The 22,474-nt window shown below is 38.9% G+C and overlaps 2 protein-coding genes across 4 annotated transcripts; one reads left to right on the plus strand and one right to left on the minus strand.

Annotated features, from left to right (window-relative positions):
• Positions 1–15: 15 nt before the first annotated feature.
• On the minus strand, positions 16–6,765 carry gabpa (GA binding protein transcription factor subunit alpha). 3 transcript variants are annotated; one of them, XM_028592213.1, is made up of 10 exons: positions 6,589–6,765; positions 4,551–4,650; positions 4,321–4,465; positions 4,092–4,176; positions 3,756–3,980; positions 3,436–3,630; positions 2,541–2,597; positions 2,098–2,223; positions 1,265–1,457; positions 16–760 (listed from the first exon to the last, which is right to left on the minus strand). In XM_028592213.1, the coding sequence occupies exons 2-10, from the start codon at positions 4,625–4,627 to the stop codon at positions 538–540; spliced, it is 1,326 nt and encodes a 441-aa protein (XP_028448014.1). In that variant the 5' UTR covers positions 4,628–4,650; positions 6,589–6,765; the 3' UTR covers positions 16–537. The 3 variants fall into 3 exon arrangements, with proteins under 3 accessions (XP_028448014.1, XP_028448015.1, XP_028448016.1); XM_028592214.1 differs by lacking the exon at positions 6,589–6,765 and adding an exon at positions 6,217–6,520; XM_028592215.1 differs by lacking the exon at positions 6,589–6,765 and adding an exon at positions 5,521–6,069.
• Positions 6,766–10,942: 4,177 nt separating this feature from the next.
• On the plus strand, positions 10,943–16,259 carry u2af1 (U2 small nuclear RNA auxiliary factor 1). Its single transcript, XM_028591384.1, has 8 exons — positions 10,943–11,034; positions 12,189–12,276; positions 12,854–12,920; positions 13,565–13,614; positions 14,035–14,133; positions 14,296–14,429; positions 15,678–15,770; positions 15,875–16,259. The coding sequence occupies exons 1-8, from the start codon at positions 10,991–10,993 to the stop codon at positions 16,053–16,055; spliced, it is 756 nt and encodes a 251-aa protein (XP_028447185.1). The 5' UTR covers positions 10,943–10,990; the 3' UTR covers positions 16,056–16,259.
• Positions 16,260–22,474: the final 6,215 nt, after the last annotated feature.

The following is a 22,474-nucleotide window of genomic DNA, read 5'->3' on the forward strand; positions in this document are numbered from 1 at the left end:
ACTGAATCACAAACATTAAGAAAAATGCTTGCCACTTTATTCCCTCTAGTGGACAAAAAAGGGTCCAGCGATTTAGGGAACAAACACTAAATAAAATACAAAACAGGTCCTGTATAAATGGAAAATATGAAAATACACTTGTCCTTGTGGCTATCAAAAACATTAAGTACCGGTATATACAGTGGAAATGATCCTAAACTACAGACAGGGAACTCCTTACACAAAGCTCAAAACTCAGTCTCACCTTAAAGCATTCAGTCATATGCACACAACAGCATTTCTCATTAATCACACAGACATTCACCTCCTCATCCAGAACACAATTTTCTTGGTTAGAGTTACAGAAAAGATAAACTTGCCTCAGTCTAACTTCAAACTGTAAAGACAATAACAAAGTTGTTAATTCACACTGATCAGCCTTGCATTTCTGTGCCTGATAAACACAGTTGTGTCAAAAAAGAAGAAAGTTGATTTGATTTCCAATCAGCGGTTGAGAGCAAACTTTGGCAGCTGGAGGGCGCTTTAATGCATCCTCCTTCAACTGTCTTTGTCTAGCGTGGTGGTGGCCAGCGTCACTGTAGTGATGGGCTGGCCGATGCCGTGCATCTGCATGCGAGCCAGTTTCTTCTGTTCGCACTCGGTCACCAGGTTGTTGAGCTCAGCAGCACTGTAGCCAATCAGAGTTCTCAGGTCGCACACAAACTTGTAGACAAAGCGCTTGCCCTGCACCTTGCTGATCATGTCCCCGTCGTAGTAATACCTAAATGAGAATATGAAAGTCAGAATCTTGCTGTACAAAGCCCAAATAAAATCCTACAATTTAAGAGTATATTGTCACGTGAAAAATCATGTCATGTTTCCAATACCACCACCTTAGTGCATTTTTTTTTTTTTTCAACAAGCCACCTTGACACCCACACACAGATTAAAAGGGACACTCAGATTGTATACATGAATTCACGTGTGTTAACAGTTGTCTAATGCCTTCTGTGGCCTTGAAGGAGCTTTGTGTTCATCATCATCTTTGTTTCGTTTTTTTTTACAGAAAGCCTGTGTTTACCAAGCAGAGGGGTTGGAAGAAAATATGCTATTGAGTTGCATTGTGGTAAATGTAGGATCCAGTGTTTCTGGAGCTTGACCCTTCCAGGGACTAAAAAGTCAGGATATGTCAAACTCTGCTGCACTGAGTTTGATCATTTTTCTCCCACTTTGTGGAAGTGCATTACTAAGCTACTGGAGTTCCCTTTACAAAAAAGAAACAAACCTGAGGGCTCTGCTGAGTTTCTCATAGTTCATCGTAGGCTTGTTCTTGCGCTGGCCCCATTTCTGCGCCACAAGCTCGGGCTGGTTGAGTTTGAACTCGCCCTCCTCGCCCACCCAGCAGATGCAGTCTCTTGCATCCTTGTCTGTCAGCAGCTCCAGCAGGAACTGCCACAACTGGATCTGACCGTTGTTGCCTAGAACCAGAGAAACATGGTATTCAGTGTAAAATGTTATAGTCATAAAAATGACATCCACATAAAAGAATAGATGCATTTGCATTAAAGAACACTGCACCATAACACTAGGAATGTGGGATCCAACATTTGTGGACTGTTTAATGTAGAGTAGGGCTGATACAAACATGATGAGTCAGTCAGTTATTATTTTCTCAATTAATCAATACTCTTGGTCTATCTATCTATCTATCTATCTATCTATCTATCTATCTATCTATCTATCTAAGTGATAATAAACTTATATATATACTTATATATATATATATATATATATATATATATATATATATATATATATATATATATATATATATATATATATATATATATATATATATATAAAAAATAAATAAAATCAGCAAAATATCACACTTGAGATGCTTTTGGCACACAAAATGACTTAAATTAAATGACTGTCAAAAAAAAATGTGCCATTTAATTTTCTGTTGAATTCCTAATCGATTATTGGATTGAATGGACATCTTGGAGCTCCGCCTATTTTCACATCTGTACACACCTGGCCAAGTGCATCTGAAGAAGCATGTAAGCTGCTTACATACAAACTACATTCGGAGTCCTTATGTGTGGTGAGTAGTACCTGTGCGGTTGCCAGGTGAGCTGCGCTCCTCTCCCCCTGAAATTCGGGGAGTCCTGGGGCCACGGTTCTGCTTCAACACCTTTATGGCAGTGGGTGTGCTCACTTGAGTTGGGATTATGTGCACAGCTGGAGACACAGAAGGAAAAGTTAGCGATGATCAGAACGACTGTTAGTGTTTAGAGTCCACTGTACTGTAAGTAGAGCTAGTCCATCTGCAAGAAAAGGACAATTTCTCCTTTTAAAAGTACCCTTTTTTTCAAGATCACATCGCTGCCCTGTGGGCAAGTAAAAGGGTTCACTGTGTCGTGTTTCATCAGATCAGATAACGTTAGAAACTCATGACTAGCCAAATCTAGTCCATAATTGACAGTGTCTACAAAAGCATTTTTCTTGGAGACCTTTAATTTCCACTTTGGCAGATTTTTCAATAACAAAACTCTTACGCTGATCAATGGTGACAGTAGCATCCCCTCCAGACTGGTCCTGGCTTGCCAACACATCTGAAATACATACAAGGGATTAGGACAAATTCATTAGGCCACGATTACTGTCCCAGGTACAAACAAGATGCAACTTTGGCCTTTATTTTATCTCTGTTGACACACTATCAACAGGGCTCAAAATACTAGGGCTGTGCTCGATTAAAGAAATTCTTAGTCGACTAACACTCATTCAACTGTACCGACTAATGGATTAGTTGATTTAATCGACAGATCTGTAAATCTGAGTTTCTCCGCAAAGAGTCATGCAAAAGCACCACTTTAATTCTTGTGTTTACCAGAGATGTACTCGTACTTTTCTTGGAAATAAGTCATTCAGCATGAAAAAAGCATAAAACGTGACTAATCCACTAAAGAAATCTAAGTTGACTAAGACCAAAACGACCGATTAGTCGACTAATCGACTAAGAGGGAGCAACCCTACAAAATACCACATGCTTATACACGTTAATGCACATAAAATTACCGGATCTACGTGCACTGGTGTAGCTAAAGTGGTACAGAAAATATGTTGTGCAGGGCTGCCAACTCTCACGCGTTGACCAACATTTCTCACACACTCTCACGCGATGCTGACTTGCCAATATTAGTGAAACATACTAAATTGGCCTCACAAGCACACTTAATTGCATTACTGTTGATTCATTTTACCTACATACTTTTAATAGAAAGTTATTACAGGTTTTTCAATAACTTCCAAGTTTTTGACAGCCCTAACGTGTATTGGATTCCTCACTTCCGTTTTTCTTCACGTGAACTAATTCGCTTAAGCTGAACAGCTGACGGTCTCCCTGGTGTGTCAGCACCTTTGAACCTACGACAACTCTATCTGACTTACATTTGCGTAGGAGCTCCAGGTGACTCCAGAGTATCTCTCCATTAGGCACTTTCTGAAGGAACTCTTCCTGGCTGAATGAGCAGAGATCTCGACCTGGGATGTGAATGCTGCCTATTTCCATCTCATCAATGTTAAACTCCTTCATTACCCACACAGCCCAGTGGATCACCTGGTCAGCTGACCAGAGCACAGGATCTGAGGAGAGAGAGAGAGAGAGAGAGAGAGAAACATCATACACTAACAACCACATTTATTTGTCACCACATTAAGGATTGTTTTTTCCCCCCCAGAGTAATGTATTTTATTGAAAGGTTCCTCACCATATGGTATGCCCAGGCGAACCTGCTCTTTGCGGTAGCCTTCAAGTGCTGCGGCCCAGCGCGTGACCTGCTCCGACGTCTCATCAGACAGGCCAGATCGCTCCACGGCAATGAGTTGACCCTCCTCCACCAGACCTCCCTCCTCTCCTGCTGCATCTGGATCAATCACCACCTCTACCGTTTCTACAGGCTTCACAATTTCCAAAATGTTCAACTTCTCCTCACCTGGACGAGGGAAAGAACACAAAAGGTGTGAGGTTGATGTGTGAATGTGCACATTTTAATTTAGACACAAACAGCAATATATAGCTGCAGTTCTTCTGATCTTATCAGTACCTGGCTTGGTTATTATCTGCAGGCTGAGCTGCACTGTGCCATCTGTCTTAACTCCCTGATCGAAGAGGCTGTGGTCAGGGTGAAGCTGAAAATAATAACACAGATAAGCTGAATCTGAGTTGAAGAAAGACAAATAATTTGCTGTTCAAAAGACGGCTATGAGACTGGGTTTTTTTTTTTGGGGTAACAACAACAGATCTTGATGTGCTCTATTTATGAACGTTGTTACCTGAATGTCCTGCAGGCAGATCTCATATGCATCCAGTGACATTTGGATACGAGGCTCCAAGAGCTTCTTCAAATTGCCAATGGGCTCATTGATGTCAATATCTTGTTGAATCAAATCTGATGCAGTGATGGTCTGCTCCTCAACCCTACATGTAATAGAAGACAAGGAAAAAGAACTGTAAATTTACATTTACAAGAGTATGCAATTCAAATTACCATCTGCCTGCTTACCCTTCCTCCAGGCATGTCTGTTTCTCCCGTTCATCGATCTCGATCTCTATCATCTCTTCTGGTTCACTTTTAGACATTCTGTTCTATGCAGAGAGCCAAACTGTAGGAAAGTAATGAATAGGTGTTTAACTGTAATTCATACATATTACGACATAGTAATATAACAATCCAATTGCACACTGAATATTTATTGGGTTTCAGACTGTTGGTAAGAAAAAAACATTTAACTAATCATTATTTGAAGACGTTAATTGGGCTCTGGGAAATTGTGATGGCCAATTTGAACTATTCTCAGACATTTCAGAGCCCAAGTGATTATTGAAAAATTAAAGAAAAGATTGACTGATAATGATACATTTAATATAAAATCTAATAAATCTTAGTTGATGCCCTAAATTGTAGAGCTTTTTAGTTGTAGAGGTGCTCATGTCACTGTGTCCTGCAATATCTGTCAACTAGAGGTTAAGTTAAATCATTTTATTTTATATTTACATACACACACTTTTAAAGGCCTGATGTGACGTCATCAATCGCTGTTTGTTTTATCTAACCAGCAATCAAAAACCTCAACATATTCAATACAATAATGCAAGACCAAGAAATGCAGAAAATTGTCACATTTGAAATGTTTTTTTTTCTTCTTCAAAATGCCATTAACATTTAAAAAATATACATTCAAACTTTAACCTTAACACAATAATGTCACTAAATAGCAGATACATTATCGCTCACTGCAGGAAAATAAATGCCAGTGATCTCTCATTTATTATTTTGTAATTGGAAGGTTTAGGAGCACAAACAACTAAAAAGGCATCAAAAAAGTTTAAATAGTTGATGTCTGATTAACAGAATAGTTGGGCTTCAGTGTGTAACTGGGATAAGGGTCCATTATATATATATATATATATATATATATATATATATATATATATATATATATATATATATATATATATACACACACACACACACAAAACAAACTGCAGTTCGGGGGTTTTCTACTAGAAAGGCCTCTCAGCCTCGACTCCTCATTGGCCGTCTGGAACAGTTCACTGACTGCTAACGTTAGCCAACTCGAGGGCGAGGCTTTGGCGTCTAGAGGCCAAACTGCTAGGCCATTAGATACCAAAAATAGTGTCCAAACAGAACTACACATCATAAACACATAACAAGTAATATTCATACGCTATGCGACACGTGTCAACACACTGAAGCTAGGAAACAGTGAACCAAGTTAGCTACTATTTTGCAAGCGAATGCACAGCTGGGCGAGGCAGTCCATTACACAACCGTCGGTCCCCGCGTGCTAAACAACGGTTAAAATATGCTGGAAACGCACTGCAGTTGATAACTAAAACAAATCTTTGTTAAATCACACTTTAGCTCTGCACGTAGAAAACTTTTAAAACGGAAATAGAATAAACGGAAACAAAACAGCATAGGGCAAATGGAAAGGAGCCGGAAATCCTGGCTAAGGTTTACAGCGTTACAAGACTTCCGAGAGCAGCCGCGATAAATGCGACACAAGCTGCAGAGGAAAACTAACAAACATCACCGAGCGACTGCGATGTCGACACTGAAACAACGCTCGGTTAAACACAACCTGCAACTATACAGAGAAGTATCGACTAAAAGCAGTTTGTATCGTCTCTGGGTATATACGCACTGTGTGTTTGAGGCTGGACGGTGATCGGTAGCAGCAGGCAGCCTCTCCACTCCACTGCTGTTAGCAACCCAGCTAACGCAGTATCGATATAGCTAACTGAGTTTGTCTTGAAAAAAAAGCTAATGTTTCACTTTTCCAGATAGCTAACGAGAAAGCATCGGAAGCAGCGTTAGCTTTAGGGGAAGTTGCCTAATGCTCTGCGAGCTTGAAGGTAGGCGGCCTACTGCCACTAAGCTCAGAAATCAACAACAGCTAACCTTAGTGAGCCACAAAATAGCGGGAAGTGTAAGCTCGACAAACTGACCCCTTACATGACTACGATTTAGTACAATTTCTTTATAACAAGCACGCATGTCTCCGAAATATCCATACCTCTTAAACGTCTGGCCTCGAAAGATGTTGGATTATGTTCAACTATGGTAGATTATCTGCTAAAATTCACACAGTCGGGTCGTATCATGCAAGTTTTTGGTCAACACAACTACACACCACACACTCAGGAGGGGCGGAGACTAACTGGCAAGACGGTTACCCTAAAACTTGTATGGAAAATACAAAAGATTACTTTATTTAGGTCTTTACTTTAACGTGGACTTTTTTGACGTTGGCAAAATCAAAGAATTTCTTTGGCATAATTTTGGATGCTGTTCTCAGTACAAAGTTGTGCCCAGCAGATTGGCCTACATGTTTCCCATAAGCTTTACATGTCATGGTAGTCGTTTGAAATTGATGGCACTCTTAAATTCTAAAACAAAAATATCCCCATCAGTTCCACCAATTAACATGTTTATTCTCCGTCGACTTCAGTCATTTTATTCTTAAATTCCTTTCCTGCAAGTTGTTTAGGCTAAGTGAAAAGTCGAGTCAAATATGAGGAGGATCTGTAAAACTAGATTTGAAATCAAACATTTTTAATACTTTCAGCCGCTAGGGGGCAAAGATGAGCTGTGTGTGTGCCTTTATTCATTATTAAATCAGGTTTGTACTGTTGCATTTCTGTTAATCTGCTATTATATTTGAAGGTCAACCCAATATCTGTATATACTGTATGCTGATTTTGTTGTACCGTCATGTTTCTAACTCTTGATTGAATTTTGTCAAATGAAATGCACAACAGTGTCATTTAAGAATAAATGTATCTTGATAAAAACCAAATTTTTTGTTTGTGACTTTAATAATTTGACAAAAGGCATGATTTTGTTGATGTCTGTCATAATGTTGCTCCCTGGGGATCACTAGGATGTGCCATTTAAAAATAAATATATTTAAAATGGTATGTAAAAATCCAGAACATAAGTAGTTATAGAAAGACCATTTTGATCAATGGCACCATGTGTATAATTCATGCACAAGTGCTAATGTACACTCACTTGCACTGTAGCCCCCCCTAGTACTCTGGATAAGGTTAGCTTTATTTGCATTTATGCTGTATACATTCACACTTAGTGATCCTCTCAATATAACATCCTTGTTTGGTGCCACTCCTTTAAAACCTAAAACAACGGTTATGCTATTAGAACCCTAGTTCTATAAGCACAGGTAGAACCCTCTACTGGACTCTATGGGTAATACTCCTCATTGGAAATGAGTATTACCCTGTGTCCAGTAAAAGGCGGAGCCTGTGTGAGATCGAGCTATTTATTTTTTATTTTTATTCTACACAAGCTGGTCCTTTGGCCTTCCCATCCTCTATTCTTCATTCTCTAGTAAAGTATGGCTTCACTCTCTTATTTTAGTGACACCTGAAGTTATTCGTAATAGAAATTTCAGCACACTCTTAAAGCTGACGGGAATTAAAAGAGAAAACGTTAAATAAAATTTACATTATTCAGTAATTTAAGATATTCACTTTAAGGCACATCTCATTATTCCACTTTTTGAATAAAAGTCAAACGGTCTGCATTGACTGTGTGAGTCTAACTAAAGCTCTACTATAATTTACAAACAAATGTAATATTTTAATAGAAAAGCCTGCACATTTCTTTCACTGTTCTGTCATAATCAAAACAATTGGAGACAGCATACAAGCTGATATAGGGGTCTGATAACATTTTGGAATAAATTGGAATCTGACCTAACAGGATGTGAGTGTTTCTGTGAATTCCTGTACAGACTGAAGGCTGAAATGTCTGGGAACTCTCCGACTTGGCCCCGTCCACTTTACAGGCAAATGTAACATTTTCATTTTTTTAATTTTAAATTTGATCCATGCATATGATGCACTGAAACACTTGGAACATCTAGATGACCATTAAAAAATAATAGGTTTGCAATTTAAATAAACATGTTTCAGTTGATGATGAAATCGTAAGCTTAAAGGGGGCCGTGCCTTTGCTGTGTCACCTCCTAAACTGGGGAGTGATCTGCCTCTGCTCGTTAGACAGGCTGTCTGTTTTTAAATCTCTTCTTAAAACTCACCTCTTCTCCTTGGCCTTTGACACCAGGCACTGACCTTTTGATTTTATTGTTTTATTGTATGGCTGTCTTCTCATGTTTTACGTTTCTTGATTTGTTTTATGTGTATTTCATTTTAATTTTATGCCTGTGTGAGTTACTTTATGTCTTTAATTTATTCTTTTGTACAACACTTTGGTCAACTTTAGTTGTTTTAAAGTGCTCTATAAATAAAGTTTGATTTATTGATGGATAGAACAACAAATAGGGACATTAAGATGGAACACCTTTTGAATTGCACTGACTTAAAATTAAGCACATAGCCTCACTGTTGTCTATTGACCCCTTTTATGTCCCTTAGCTGAAGTAAAACGTAGACTGATATTAACATAACCAACCGATTGCATTATTGGGGTGGAAGTCGCCTGTCTCTAGATCTATCTCTGCTCTAGAATTCAGCATCTGCCTCAGGGCTGCCTGTCTTTGGCTGTTGGCTGGCACACGGACCAACCCCTCCACATGAAGGTTTTTACTCAGGTATTCAATGAGTTGATAGATCTATGCTATTCTTTCTTCAATTAACGATGCACCGAAAAACACTCCTTTGTCTTCCCGTTTCAGGAAGTTGAAGGAGCGTAGAAAGCATGTGGCGAAGGGCAGCTTAGCCTCATTCTCCGGTGAGCTGCATGTGCAAATCTTTCCCTGGAAGGTCTATGAGTCGAGTGATATTGCTTAGTACCCAATCTGCAAAGGCCTGTTGGTGCTCATGCCTTAGCCTCTCCACAAAGAAGTCTACAGGTTTGCTTGTGTTTGGTTTTTCCTGGCTGATAAACACATTGCATTTTGTCCCACTTCTGCTCAGTTTGAGTTTGTTGTTCAGAACATCAGCAACAGATCGCAAGTAGAGCATTTAAACAGGCTAGTCTGTCATAATAACAACTGGAGACTGCGTACAAGCTGATATATAGGCTACGGAGCCCTTCTGGTGACATTGGTGGAAAAAATATTATTGCGTGGCCCCGCGTTATTAATGCGTGGCCTCGGCCACAAGATAATTAAGGCGTGGCCACATGTTATTAAGGCGTGGGAAGGAGATAAATAAGTCTTGACCATGCATTTGAAATTCATCTCCATGGAAAAACTCAATCTAATTCACTGTTTCACATACTGGACTGTGTGCACTGTACGCCGTCCCTGAATCGGACCTAACAGGATGTGGGCATTTCTGTGACTTCCTGTACAGACTAAAGGCTGAAACTGCTGGAAACTGTCTGAAGAAAAATAAAGAGCCCTATCTCTAAGCCCTGAAAAAAAATCCATATGAGTCAACGAGGAAGAGGAAGAATGACCTGGCCTGGAGGGAGCTCTGGGCCACATCTAGAACCAGGCCCAAATGAAGGGCTCGTCAGCGAGCGTCTGGTGGCCGGGTTTGCCACGGTGCCCGGCCGGGCACAGTCCACAAAAACTACGTGGTACCCCTCACTCTATCCCATGGGCCCACGTGTGGGAGGAACTGCTGGGATCAGGTGCGCTGCCCCACACGACCCTGCATAAGATGGATGGAAAGATGCACCCCACTGTGTCAGATAATTGAAATTAAACTGTATTTCCCCTTGTATTATTTATTTTTCTCTTTTTTCCCCCCTTTCTATTAATATTATAATTCTGTTCAGAATGTATTTCTAAAAGCACTTCTTTTGTAATTCATTCTTAATCCTGTTTTATAAAATGTCTATCTTTGATTACAATGCTGTTGTGCCATTTGACAAGTGCTTTGTACCTTTAATGTAATGTATGAATGTAAATGTTGCCATATATCTGTTTTGTACATTTTCAATAATAAAAAAATAATTTAAATAAATAAAGTTCCGAAAGTCCCGGTCGAGACGGAAATGACCAATATTGACAATTATCCGGTTTGGATGTCTTGCCTTCAAAATAAAGGGTAATTTTTAAGTATTGTTTTAAAGTATTGTAAAAACACAGATATTAGGCATGTGAAAAAAGTATTACACTTTACCTTCAGAGTCTGCACATTAAAGATCAACAATGAGCAGTTTTTTCTTAAACCTCCATAATTTCAACGATAGCTTGAGACACAAGACACAAGACTAGTTTCCATAGACAACAAAAACTACAAATTGTATGTTTTAGTACTGTATGCTATGTATGAGTTTACAAAGCAGGGATATATAATTATATTACATTAGAATGACCAGGTGTACCTTATTAACTGTTTAATATAATTTGTGCAGGTTTTGTGCAAAAATGTAATTTGGTCAGTAGCTACATATTTGTGGAGATTACACATTTATTCTGAAAGAGGTAAAACGGAAGACTTGTCGTTGTTGCTGCTGGTTGAGCACACAGGCGGGCCAAGATGGCGGAGTACCTGGCGTCCATTTTTGGGACAGAGAAAGATAAGTAAGTATTTAACGTTGATTAAATGTAATAATAATCAATTTTTGTGAGCCATTTCCGCTAAAGTCCGCTTTAACCAGTAACACTATATCCAGCGGGGTTTGCAGTCTATAGCTGGCAACGTTACACAGGCTTTGGCAACTAACAGCTAAGCTAGTGCTAGTAAGCTAGCTAACGTTTGTAAAATACCGCGCCGCGACTGCTAGCTAGCTCCTGCAACATCTGGATGCTGAGCAGTGCTGGGATGTTCAGAAAAATTATCCTAACGAGTTACTGTTTTCTGAATGAAATATAAGCACTTTACTAAGTGAACACTAGTAAAAGTGTTAAGTTAACTACCACATACCCTTGAGTTAGCTGACGATAGTTAGCTAACGTTACTTTATGAAACCCATAGAAGCCTTTGTTACAGTGGGAAATACACGGATAGTTACCAACTAAGCATGCTTCTCACTCTATATTTAAGCAAGTTAAATGTAACGTTACCCCAACCCTAAGCATTTAACCTCATAGTGTCCCTTATCGTTTTAGGAAGTAAATTCAAAGTAACGTGAATGAATGGGAGCAGGCGTATCTTACCGTCTCAATGCATCCCGTAACATCCTCATCTTCTTACTACTTTTATACCTTATACTGCAACTTCTTTTTATCTCATCACGCGTCTTTATTCTTTCGCTAACCGCAGATGTTGCTAGAACAGTTCATGCCATGTCCCTTTTTAAAATCTAAACTTGATAAACTAAAGACCCAGTCACTAACTTTAACAACTAATTGAAAATATCTTTACTTAAGCTGTCTTTGCCATATTATAGTAGTTTTTTTGGTATTGTTCAACGCCCTATATAAATGATGATAGTCGTGCATATTTTAAAAACACACTTTTATTTGGTTTTCTCTTTCTCCTTATCTCTGTGACACAGAAAAAACATTTTGCTCTAATTCAACCCTGCTCAAATGAAATACAATGTGATAAACACTGAATGACCTGAATGAATTGGCATCTATTTTTATAATCGCTTTATGTTTTAGTCTTTTTTTTTTCAAGCAAAACAATAGACCACCTCTGCAAGCCAGATTGCACTTTTTAAACATAGTGAAAAAGTCTACGTTTTTGCATTTACTTTATCTCCTCTTAATCATTGTTTCTTTTTCCTTAGGGTCAACTGTTCTTTTTATTTTAAAATTGGTGCCTGCCGACATGGCGACCGCTGCTCCAGATTACACAACAAGCCGACCTTCAGCCAGGTAACCTCATACTTTTTTGTTTCAAAATGTCCTAATATAGCCTAGATAAAGTTAAAAGGGAAAACAATATTTTTTCCCATGTCAAATAGTAATTATGGAACTTAGGTCTGAAACGGCAGGACATATGTTTAGTGTTTTACAAATAAACTTTACTAGTTTTAAGTTTTATCTGTGATCCACACATCCTAGTCACATGTCATAGCCTACCCAGCTTTGCATCATAATAATACCAGACAGACAACAGGGCAGGGATTAAACCCTGCATCCCGGTGATAGTTATAAAAATGAAGCACTGAAAATGTAGAGCACTTTCTGGTTATTGATATGTATTCAGTCAGCATAAGATCGCAAAGTAGATTTCCAGTATTTACTTGATAAAGTTTTGTTACATTTTTAATCTAACTTTTTTTTACTTTAATCTGAGATATTTTCTTTTAATTATTGCTATTTGACTGTTCTCCCTGCTACTGACACATTTTTTGGTCGGTACCAAAAAAGCATGAACGTTTATACGTTTATAACGTTTATGCCCTAATCAAAACAAATCATCCAAATAATTAACATTTTTCTGTTTCAGACAATTGCCCTCCTGAACATTTACCGGAACCCTCAGAATAGTGCCCAGTCTGCTGATGGTCTCACTTGTAAGTGTTTCTATACAAGATCTATATAGCATGTGCAGGGTATTCGTTAGGTGGACTGGGGAGAACAAAATGATTATTGAATTCCCCATATGTTAGTAAAAGCCCTCACTGTTAAAAGGTTGACGTGGAATTTGTTTTCAAACCAGTTCTGGAAAAGCAAGGACTTGATTTTATAAAGTATATAACGATTGTTCCAAAATAAATATTTGTGGGGGGGAAAGTTGTTTATAAATCAGTGCAGCAACACTGGCTTAAAGCAACAATTTAATGTGAGCCAGGCATACAACAAGTTGTCATATATTTGATTAGGTTTTAACAACTGTATACTACTATCTCTGTATGAATGTGATATTATTTCTATCTTTGTGAAACATGAACAAACACAAACAATGAACGCCACAGAACTTTCTTTTATTCTCCAGTTTGACAGTCAGTTATAACGGAAAAAGAACATAAATAAACTACTTTAAAGTAGATTTTCTTTAGGGCTTCATTATGTGGTATCGGATCGGTGCATAAACTCCAGTACTTCCCGATACCAGCGTTTTAGGCAGTATCGGAGCTGATACCGGTATCGGAACATCTCTAGAAATGATGAATTATATCCATGTTTTCCTGTTATAATTCTCTTTTATAACCACTAGGTGCCATCAGTGACATGGAGATGCAGGAGCACTATGATGAGTTTTTTGAGGTAAGTTCTGAAAGTTTGATGTAGTGCAGGCCTGCCTCAAACCCTGACTACACCACTTTGCAGCTGGTACATTTTCTTTTACTTCTTTTAAGGAAATAATGAAATCATCCTTTTCTCATAATCTAAAACTATATAAAGTATGTAGCTGTTGATGGCATAATGATAATTGGGCCACTTTTATAAATACTGTTCTTTTAAAACATCAGGAATAACAGGGCGGCAGTGCTATTTCACGTGAATGAACGCACCAAATTTCTCAATCTCTTCATATTTATCCTACAGGCATGGGAATGGTCTCAATCTTACTAGTATGAATGCACATCCAAACCAAAGAGGGCGAGACTGTAACCCAACATTGCAACAAACTCAAAACTCAAATACATAACGTTAACACTTAATGTTTCCCTCTCATCCTCACAGGAGGTCTTCACAGAGATGGAAGAAAAGTACGGAGAGGTGGAGGAGATGAACGTATGTGACAACCTCGGGGACCACTTAGTAGGGAATGTGTATGTGAAGGTAGGTGTCCGGTCTAAAAGCCACATATGCTACCACCACTGTAATGCCATGTTTTTTTTTTGTTTGTTTTAAATTGCTTGGATCTAGAGCCTGAGGTGTTTTATTTTTATTTATTTTTTTCTTCTTCAACTAAACTCTGTCTCTTGGTGGTCCTTTTTGTAGTTCCGTTATGAAGAGGACGCGGAGAAGGCTGTGATAGACCTGAATAATCGGTGGTTTAATGGACAGCCCATCCATGCCGAGCTCTCTCCCGTCACAGACTTCAGAGAAGCCTGCTGTCGCCAATATGAAATGGGGTGAGTGCTACGTGATAGGATAGAGCTTATTTAATAATTAACTAAAAACTGATTGTGAGAGGGCAGAGTTAAGAGACTCAAAGAACCAGAAGAAACCATTTGCTCATTGAAACACTCAAGCATTCATTCTTTAAGATTAATGTTGGACTCTTTGATAATACAAGGAGCAAGTTCTCGACTGGTTTTACTTAGAGGTGTAGGACGTCTCCGTTATGGGTTTGAGTAAGAGTGAACTTTTGCAATAAAGAAGCTGTTTAAAACATAAAATGTCCGTTATAAAATAAAGGACAGGATCAATGCTGTTAGCAGGATTCTCATTTTTAGATTTTATCAACTGCATCAACATTTCTTTTGTGTTAGCCAAACTTCAAAATGAAACTGTAAAATGCTCTAAATTGGTCTGGTTTTCTATGTACAAATGAACTTATATGTTGACTTCAAGTGAAATACTGATAAAATATTTATCTGTGGCACATATAAGGCCTGTTAATATTAAGATTTCACAATTTCTTAAGAATTCAAATTTGTTGTGCAATCAAAAGCAAAATAAATGATGTCTAAATGATTTGTATTGTTTAAATATAATTTTGTAGCTCTCACCGGGTGTACAGTTGATACAGTATTGTTTATTGTCCTCCTTGGATGGAACAGTGACCCCGATCCAGCCTCAAACACTGCCTGTTATTAGGGCTGGGCGATATGGAGAAAATCAGATATCATGATATTTTTGACCAAATACCTTTGTCAATACCGCAACGATATTGTAGTGTTGACTATTGGTGCTTTCACAAAATATTTACACAATGAGATTTTTGATAATCATCAGTAATGTGGATATAATGACTAAGTGGGTTAAAGGCAAATCATAGAACAGTTAACAAAAGTCTGGTAAGTTCAGAAAATGACATCACGTTACTGTAATGCAGCCTTTAAAACCAGAAAAACACTTATGCCATATTACGATATCCAAAATCTAAGATGATATCTAATCTCATATCACGATATCGCTATAAAATCGATATATTGCCCAGCTCATATCTAAAGTGATTTATAGCGTCCAACCTAAAGCTTTTGTTTAAAGTCTACAGTACGTAGCACGCCGTTTTGTTTTTAGGTCAATATCTCTCTAGATCATCATACCTAAGCTTGTTGCTGCCGCTGTGTCAAACTTCGCCATTGACAGTCTTGCATATGTGATTTGCTTATTCCTTTTGGCTCAAACTGCTCCACGTTGCCCTCTCTCCACAGGGAATGCACTCGTGGTGGTTTCTGCAACTTCATGCATCTGAAGCCCATCTCACGTGAACTGAGGAGAGAGCTCTATGGGCGTCGGAGGAAGGGGTAAAAACATATCATTACCATTTACATTCAGTCACTTAGGAACCTGCATGCATAGTTTTTTTTTAAAATAGCAGTTCATAATCGCTCCTCCTTTACTTGCACAGCCGCCATAGGTCCCGGTCTCGCTCGAGAGAGAGGCGATCTCGCTCGAGGGACAGAGGTCGAGGAGGAGGAGGAGGAGGAGGAGGAGGAGGTGGTGGTGGTGGTGGTGGTGGTGGTGGAGGAGGTGGCCGTGACCACGAGAGACGTCGCTCCAGAGACAGAGAGCGTTCGGGACGATTCTGAACCACAAGCCATGACTACTTGTCCTTCCCTCCCTGTATCCATCCCCAGTCTTCTTTTTTTTTTTAAGGTTGTACCCTTTCAGATCTATTCTAGGACTAATTGAAAGGTACCTGATTTTTGAAGCTGTGACAGCATTGATGAACCTGTTTTTTTCTTGATTTCTGAAAATGACTTTCACCTCATTAAATTACCATTTTTACTTAACTTGACTGATTCATGAATCATACTTATTACATAGCATAAATAATGTTATTGTACACTCCTACTTCTGATGCAATACAGTAAAAACTAAAGCTCCCCACTGCTGATTATTAAACCTAACATGTAGTTTATAATTCAACTCATTAGAATTCTGAGTTTAAAGTCAGAATTCTGAGAATAAAGTCAAAATTAAGTCAGAACTCAAATATATTTTTCACCAGTGGCCCTAATCCACTTCCGTAGAACAAGCATGGGTGGTCTCTGCGGCTACAATTTTTACTTTACACATTTCCTGAATTGACTTTGTTTTACTTTTACATTTGGGTTTCATATGGTCTCCTTAAGATGTACAACAGATAATTTTACCCTGGCTAAGGTGATTAATACAAAATAATATACACTGATAAACATAACCCATATAACTTTATTCAAGTGAAACAATATTGCCAAAGCTCAATCTAAGTTAGGTTGACCTAACCGCATGTGGACAGGTAATAAGTGAAGTGATAAAGAAGCCAGATACAATTTTTAGAAAAAAAAAGCCAAGTTATTGTTCTTAAAGTTAAAATTTTCACAAAGTTAATAAACATTACTTTTTAATGCAGGGTGTTCTGCAAGTGTTTTTCAGTATCATACATTTCTTCTGGTCTACTAGTTGCTATAATTACCAGTATTGTGGTTATGCCTAAACTACTGTAGCTGCTGTGCACATACTGTAACAAAGACTTCATAACACGCACATCTACTAACGGGGCATATTCTCCTTATTCCCTTTTAACCATAGGTGTACAGTTTTGTGGTTACAAATTTGCTAATTTTCCTTATTCTCTCTTTATATATAATATACACAAATGTTACCTGAAGGAACTACGGCAATTCCATGACAAACTGCAGGATAACTAAACTACTCCCTAATGTTTATGTAGCAAAGATGTGAATGAAACCCACTTCCTGAGGTGCCTTCAGTGCTGACCAATTCTTGCAAAATAAAACAAAGCACTACGGAAAATACTATCTTAAAGAAAATCAAAATAAATCAAGTACAAAAATAGATAGCTCTCACCCAACCCACCACTTAAAGTAGTAAAATAGCTCAATCTTTACCAGCTATATTAAAAAGCTGCTTACATGTAAATACATAAATAATAATAATAATCCAGTTAATATAGACCACTGAAAGGATCCCGTCTGCATTATCAGTACTTTTAGTTTTGATACTTTAAGTGTATTTTGCTATAAGAAAAATTATGAATGCAGGATTTGTATTTTTGCATTGTATAATTGTTATTTATACTTAGGTAAAGGAGCTTTAAAGGGGTGATAGAATGCAAAACCGATTTTACCCTGTCATAGTTGAATAATGACATACATAGAACCTCTAAATCCCATTTACACCTCTTTTCTCTGCAAATCTCACTATTTGAAACTGCCTCTGAAAACGGGAAAATCTCAACAAACCGCTTAGTTGACGTCAACTCGGCGGCTCCTCCTCATTTGGCTCTAGTCTGTGTTTGTCACGCCCCAACATTTACATAGGCTACACAACTGACCTGAGGTCAGTTAGTCTTCTGAATCTAGGTCGTGCAGATCTCAGAAATTATATACATTGTTCATCTGCTATTTTACCATTCAATTCACTTCTGAGACTTTATTTATGTGAGAAATCAACAATGTAGAGGTCAAATATGGGCCATTTTACAAAAATGTATGTCTAATTGCAAATTTTGTCTGACTGTGTGTCAGGAGTTGGTGCTGCCTGTGTTGCTGCCTCGCCGCCTGGCCTGCCTCCCTTCACAGACCCCGGCCTGCTGTGAGCTCCGTCAAGGCTGGCAGCCCACGGCACTTCATACCCACGCAAAGTCACAGTTTTTTGGGTGAATGACTACCAAACGCCGCTGCCCTGACAGAGCTCCAGGGCCTGCAGTTCCCCTCTTCAGGCCTCCAGACTGCGACCAAATGGTCGCATTTTGCGACCAAAATTGCGACTGAATTTTACATCCAGTCGCACATGTGCGACCAAATTTCAACGTTAAACGTTGAAATTTCGGTACCTGAGAGCGTGTATCTGTCCTCTCTGAAAATTGACAGAGAGCAGAGTCCTGACAAACGCACACATGCAGAGCTGCAGACGATGCAAACTACGTCGGCTCTGCAGTTTTGTTGAAGTCGCAGTGAGTCACGGAAATGCCAATAAAGTGGTTTCAAGTGTGGTTACAGTTTTTCATAACTTCACGCAGACAGCGTTTGCTGTGATATGATATTAACGGCGATCCGAAAGCGGTTGCGGTGCTGTTGACGTTACGAGCAGGAACAAAGGTGCTTTCTGTGCCCTGGTGAATCGGACACCGTTGTTAGCTTTATAAGACATTTAGGTAGATGTTGTATAAGTGGCGTGACATGTGTGTGACGTGGTAAGAGATTGCTGGTGTTTGGTAGTCCATGCTGTGGGCTGCCAGCCGTGACGGAGCTCCAAGTACCTCATAGCAGGCCGGGGTCTGTGAAGGAAGGCAGGCCGGGCGGCTGAACTCTGACACACAGTCTTACCCAAATTTGCAATTAGCCATCAACGGCCCATATTTGAGCTTTATATAGTTGATTTCTTGCTTAAAAAAGTCCGACAAACAATGTATAACTTTGCAGTGAGACCTGCTGTCGAGTCTCCCATGTGTTTCTATGTAGTTTGCTCAAACCAATCAGCGCGTAGCTCATTCTGAATATTCATGAGCATACCATATTTGGAAGAAAAGCTCTTGTTCCAAATAGAGCCATATTCACAGGGTAGTTAAGGGCCTAATAAAATAGCATTCGGGCAATTTTCAGCCCAACCGATATGACATACCCCATTAGGAGACCTTAAGGAACAGTGTAAAATACCCTATATAATCATTCTATCACCCCTTTAAACCTCTTAGTTACTGCAATGATTAGTGTTTTATCTCTGCTGAGGACACACTGCAGACTGGACCAAAGGTTTTTGTTTGAGGTAAGGTGAGGTGGGTGGGGAGAAGAAAGAAGGTTTGTGTAATCAATTTTAAACAGAGATGTGGGTTGGTCCAGTCTGCTGGTGGAATCCAGGCTCAATCAGTATTGTATTCAGCTGCTGGTGTCTCGTCTGGCGGATAGGTGAGTGCGCTGCTCTTTAACCCATTTGTGCACGCAACTGAAATTTTGAATTGCCTTCAGTGGAAAACTTCTTTGGGCTTGTCTAAGCACAAATCTGAAGATTAATTTAATTTAATTTTAATCCCTCAAACCGATTTTTTCTTATAATAGTAGATTTAGTCTTTGGACACATCGGACTACTGTTTCTTTTATATATTTTATTTTGTTTTAGGAAAAAACATGGGCACATGGGATCACTGTTATATATATATATATATATATCATTATATTTTAAGAAAAAACAGCAGTCCCATGTCCCCAAAGACTAAATGTAGTATGAAAAACCAAAGAACTGAAGAGCTTCTTGAAACTAGTCTAATCTCTGTGAAAATAAGGCAGTCCTCTTTGGTAGGGCGGTATAAACAAATCCAGTGAGCATGAAGAAAAAAATCAAAGGCACTCATCTTTAGAAAGAAAAGTCATATTATTCTAGATGTGCCAGATGTAATAAAGGCATTTTAACTTTTTTCTAAAGACAACTGCCTTGGATTTTTTCTTGATGCTCACTAAATATAGTATGATAGAAAATGGCTGTATTTTAAAAACTACCAGGAGCACAATCAAGCCATTGGTGTCTATGAACTCATAACAAGTTGAATATCAAAGATATGCACAAATATACACACAGTAGACGTTCAGGAAACACAATGTTAGCAATTTCCCTAATTTTTCAAAAACCTAGACTTTGATTGTTGATAAGTGTAATGTTTCATGTGATCTAAATTTGTATGTGAACTGTTAGATACTTGCTCAAAGTATGTTCGTACCAGAGTTCAATGCTTTAGACTAATCAGAACAAATGTAGCATTTTCCCTTATCATACTATATATAGTCTTTGGCCACAAGTGGTTAACATTTAAAGCATTGCCTATTTTCTACTTAAATTAACCTAAATGCCTAAACCTAAACACCAACAAGGTTTGTTTAATGTAATTCAGCAGCTCTGTGGCCTCATAATTATGCTTTTATGGCATGAATGAGTCTTTGTTGTGTTATCTAATGAGAGTAAATCCCCTCAGTGGCTTTGAATGATTCACACACAAATCTTTGAGCTTTTCCAATCAGTGCTATAGCTATATTTTATGAGGTGGGGTATCTTTTAACACTTGTCTCTGCAGTGGCTGTAATCCAACACTAGTTGCATCCTTAGCTTTTTTGAAGGGGGTCAGTATTTCTTCATCATTACTTGACAGACAGAGTTGCAGTCTGTTTGCACATATTCATCCCACCAGATTAGAAGCAGCTGCTACAGTTAATGGGCAGTGTAACATGTGAAATACTTTTATTTTGATGGTCTGGCATTTTATGAAGAAAACTCAGTAAGAGACAAAAAAACAGCTCTTTTTATACATAAACAAGACACTACAGAGTCTACAGCCATGCTAGCGGCTCTGTAAGGCTCTACATGCTGATGTTTGGTAAGTGTAATGTTTACCATGTTTACCCCATGTATATAAAGCAACCTCTACAAGCCAAAATTGACTTTTGGTCATAGCGCCCCCCGCTGGCAACAGGAAATCAGCCTTATATGACAAACATCATCCAATTTACATGAAATTTATGATGTGTGGTCTACATGTGATAATGAGCCGCCCCCTATACTTTAACCATGCCCACTTACTCAGACCATGCCTCCTTTCATAACATTTGAACCATTTAAGATAGATTCTTGAGTAGGGTTGGGCATTGTTTGGATATTAACAATTCTGATTCCAATTCCGATTCTGCCTTTTGATTCCGGTTCTTATCGATTCTCGATTCTGATTCTTTGAGGGGCGGCATTGAAATGGGTCACATGCTTATTTCATAAATAAGAGGAAAGTTTTATTTTGATTCAAAGGTGGGTTGCTGTTTGACGGGGCTTTTTCAATGTAAAATAAAGCCACACTAGAGCACCGCTTACTGTGCTCCATGACTGTAACACAACAAGCGTATGGCCGCTACAGAAACCAAAACTTGCGCATGTTAAATTTGGAACCCATGATCAGATTTGAAACCAAATCCTACAAACGATTCCAATAAAGAAACAGTTCCGATGGAATCGTATTTTTTTAAACTATTCCAAGTAGGAATCGGTTCTCGATGCCCAACCCTAGTTAGTAGACAGCATGTAATAACTTTAAAAGACCCTCAAAATAAAACCTGAAAATAACTGTTAAAATATCCTATAGCCTACTTTCCCCAGTGTTTAGTTTGAGTTAACATTATTTTAGACTGAATCAAGCTGTCAGCTAGCGGTTAGGCGAATTAGCTGTTAGCTAAACTAACGTTAGCTTCCCGGCGAAGGCAAACGGCAGAAGCGTGGAACAGATCGGGATTCGTGCAGTGTCATAAATCCTCGTGATGGATCGTGCAGGCAGCTCCCCCTCCTCCCCCTCCTCACCAGCATGAGTTACACCAATCAGAGGCATCACTGTGGGATTGTGGGATTGTTCAGGATTGTGGGTAATGAAGTACTTATCCAAGACATCGCAAATAAAAGATGTTTATCTCAAAACAAGGTAGGTGCTCCATGATTTTTGGCGTCTATATGAGCATATAGAATCGCTTAGTCACGTCGGCATGCTGGTTTTAAGTCTACCATCGACGGTTACCATTTTATGGCTTATACTCCAAATTGTCAATCGAGAAATTGCATTGTATTTTTACTTCCGGAACCCGCTCGGACGGGACTGTTGAGCTCTATAACTAATGACCTCTTTGATGTAGACTATTGTGTGAGGTATCATTGAACTCAGCAGAGTTCCTTTTTAATTGGTGACGGTTTGCCCCGCCCCATATGCTTGAGCCACGCCCCCTTTAATAACTAATAACCAGTTTCTTGTACACTATTGTGTGAGGTATCATTGAACTCAACAGAGAGTTCCGTTTTCATTGGTCATGGTTTGGCCCGCCGCCTATGCTTAAGCCACGCAAATGAAATGTATGACATAGAGTCTTGTGTGAGGTACCATTGAACTCAGCAGGGAGTTCCCTTTTCATTGGTGATGATTTGCGGTGTCTGAGTGCCGCGCAAATGCACGGTCGCAAAGAGCAGCGTCCCCCAGTAACCCCAA

The sequence above is a fragment of the Perca flavescens genome, chromosome 11, assembly GCF_004354835.1.
Source record: "Perca flavescens isolate YP-PL-M2 chromosome 11, PFLA_1.0, whole genome shotgun sequence".
Lineage (NCBI taxonomy): Eukaryota > Metazoa > Chordata > Actinopteri > Perciformes > Percidae > Perca > Perca flavescens.

Excerpts from the sequence above, each read along its gene's own strand:
- gabpa (XM_028592213.1), bottom strand. The coding sequence starts at position 4,627 with ATGTCTAAAAGTGAACCAGAAGAGATGATAGAGATCGAGATCGATGAA. Across the intron at positions 4,466-4,550 it reads CAGACATGCCTGGAGGAAGG|GGTTGAGGAGCAGACCATCA; the intron begins GTAAGCAGGCAG and ends TATTACATGTAG. Across the intron at positions 3,981-4,091 it reads GCAGATAATAACCAAGCCAG|GTGAGGAGAAGTTGAACATT; the intron begins GTACTGATAAGA and ends TCCCTCGTCCAG.
- u2af1 (XM_028591384.1), top strand. The coding sequence starts at position 10,991 with ATGGCGGAGTACCTGGCGTCCATTTTTGGGACAGAGAAAGATAA. Across the intron at positions 11,035-12,188 it reads TTTGGGACAGAGAAAGATAA|GGTCAACTGTTCTTTTTATT; the intron begins GTAAGTATTTAA and ends CTTTTTCCTTAG. Across the intron at positions 14,430-15,677 it reads TGTCGCCAATATGAAATGGG|GGAATGCACTCGTGGTGGTT; the intron begins GTGAGTGCTACG and ends CTCTCTCCACAG.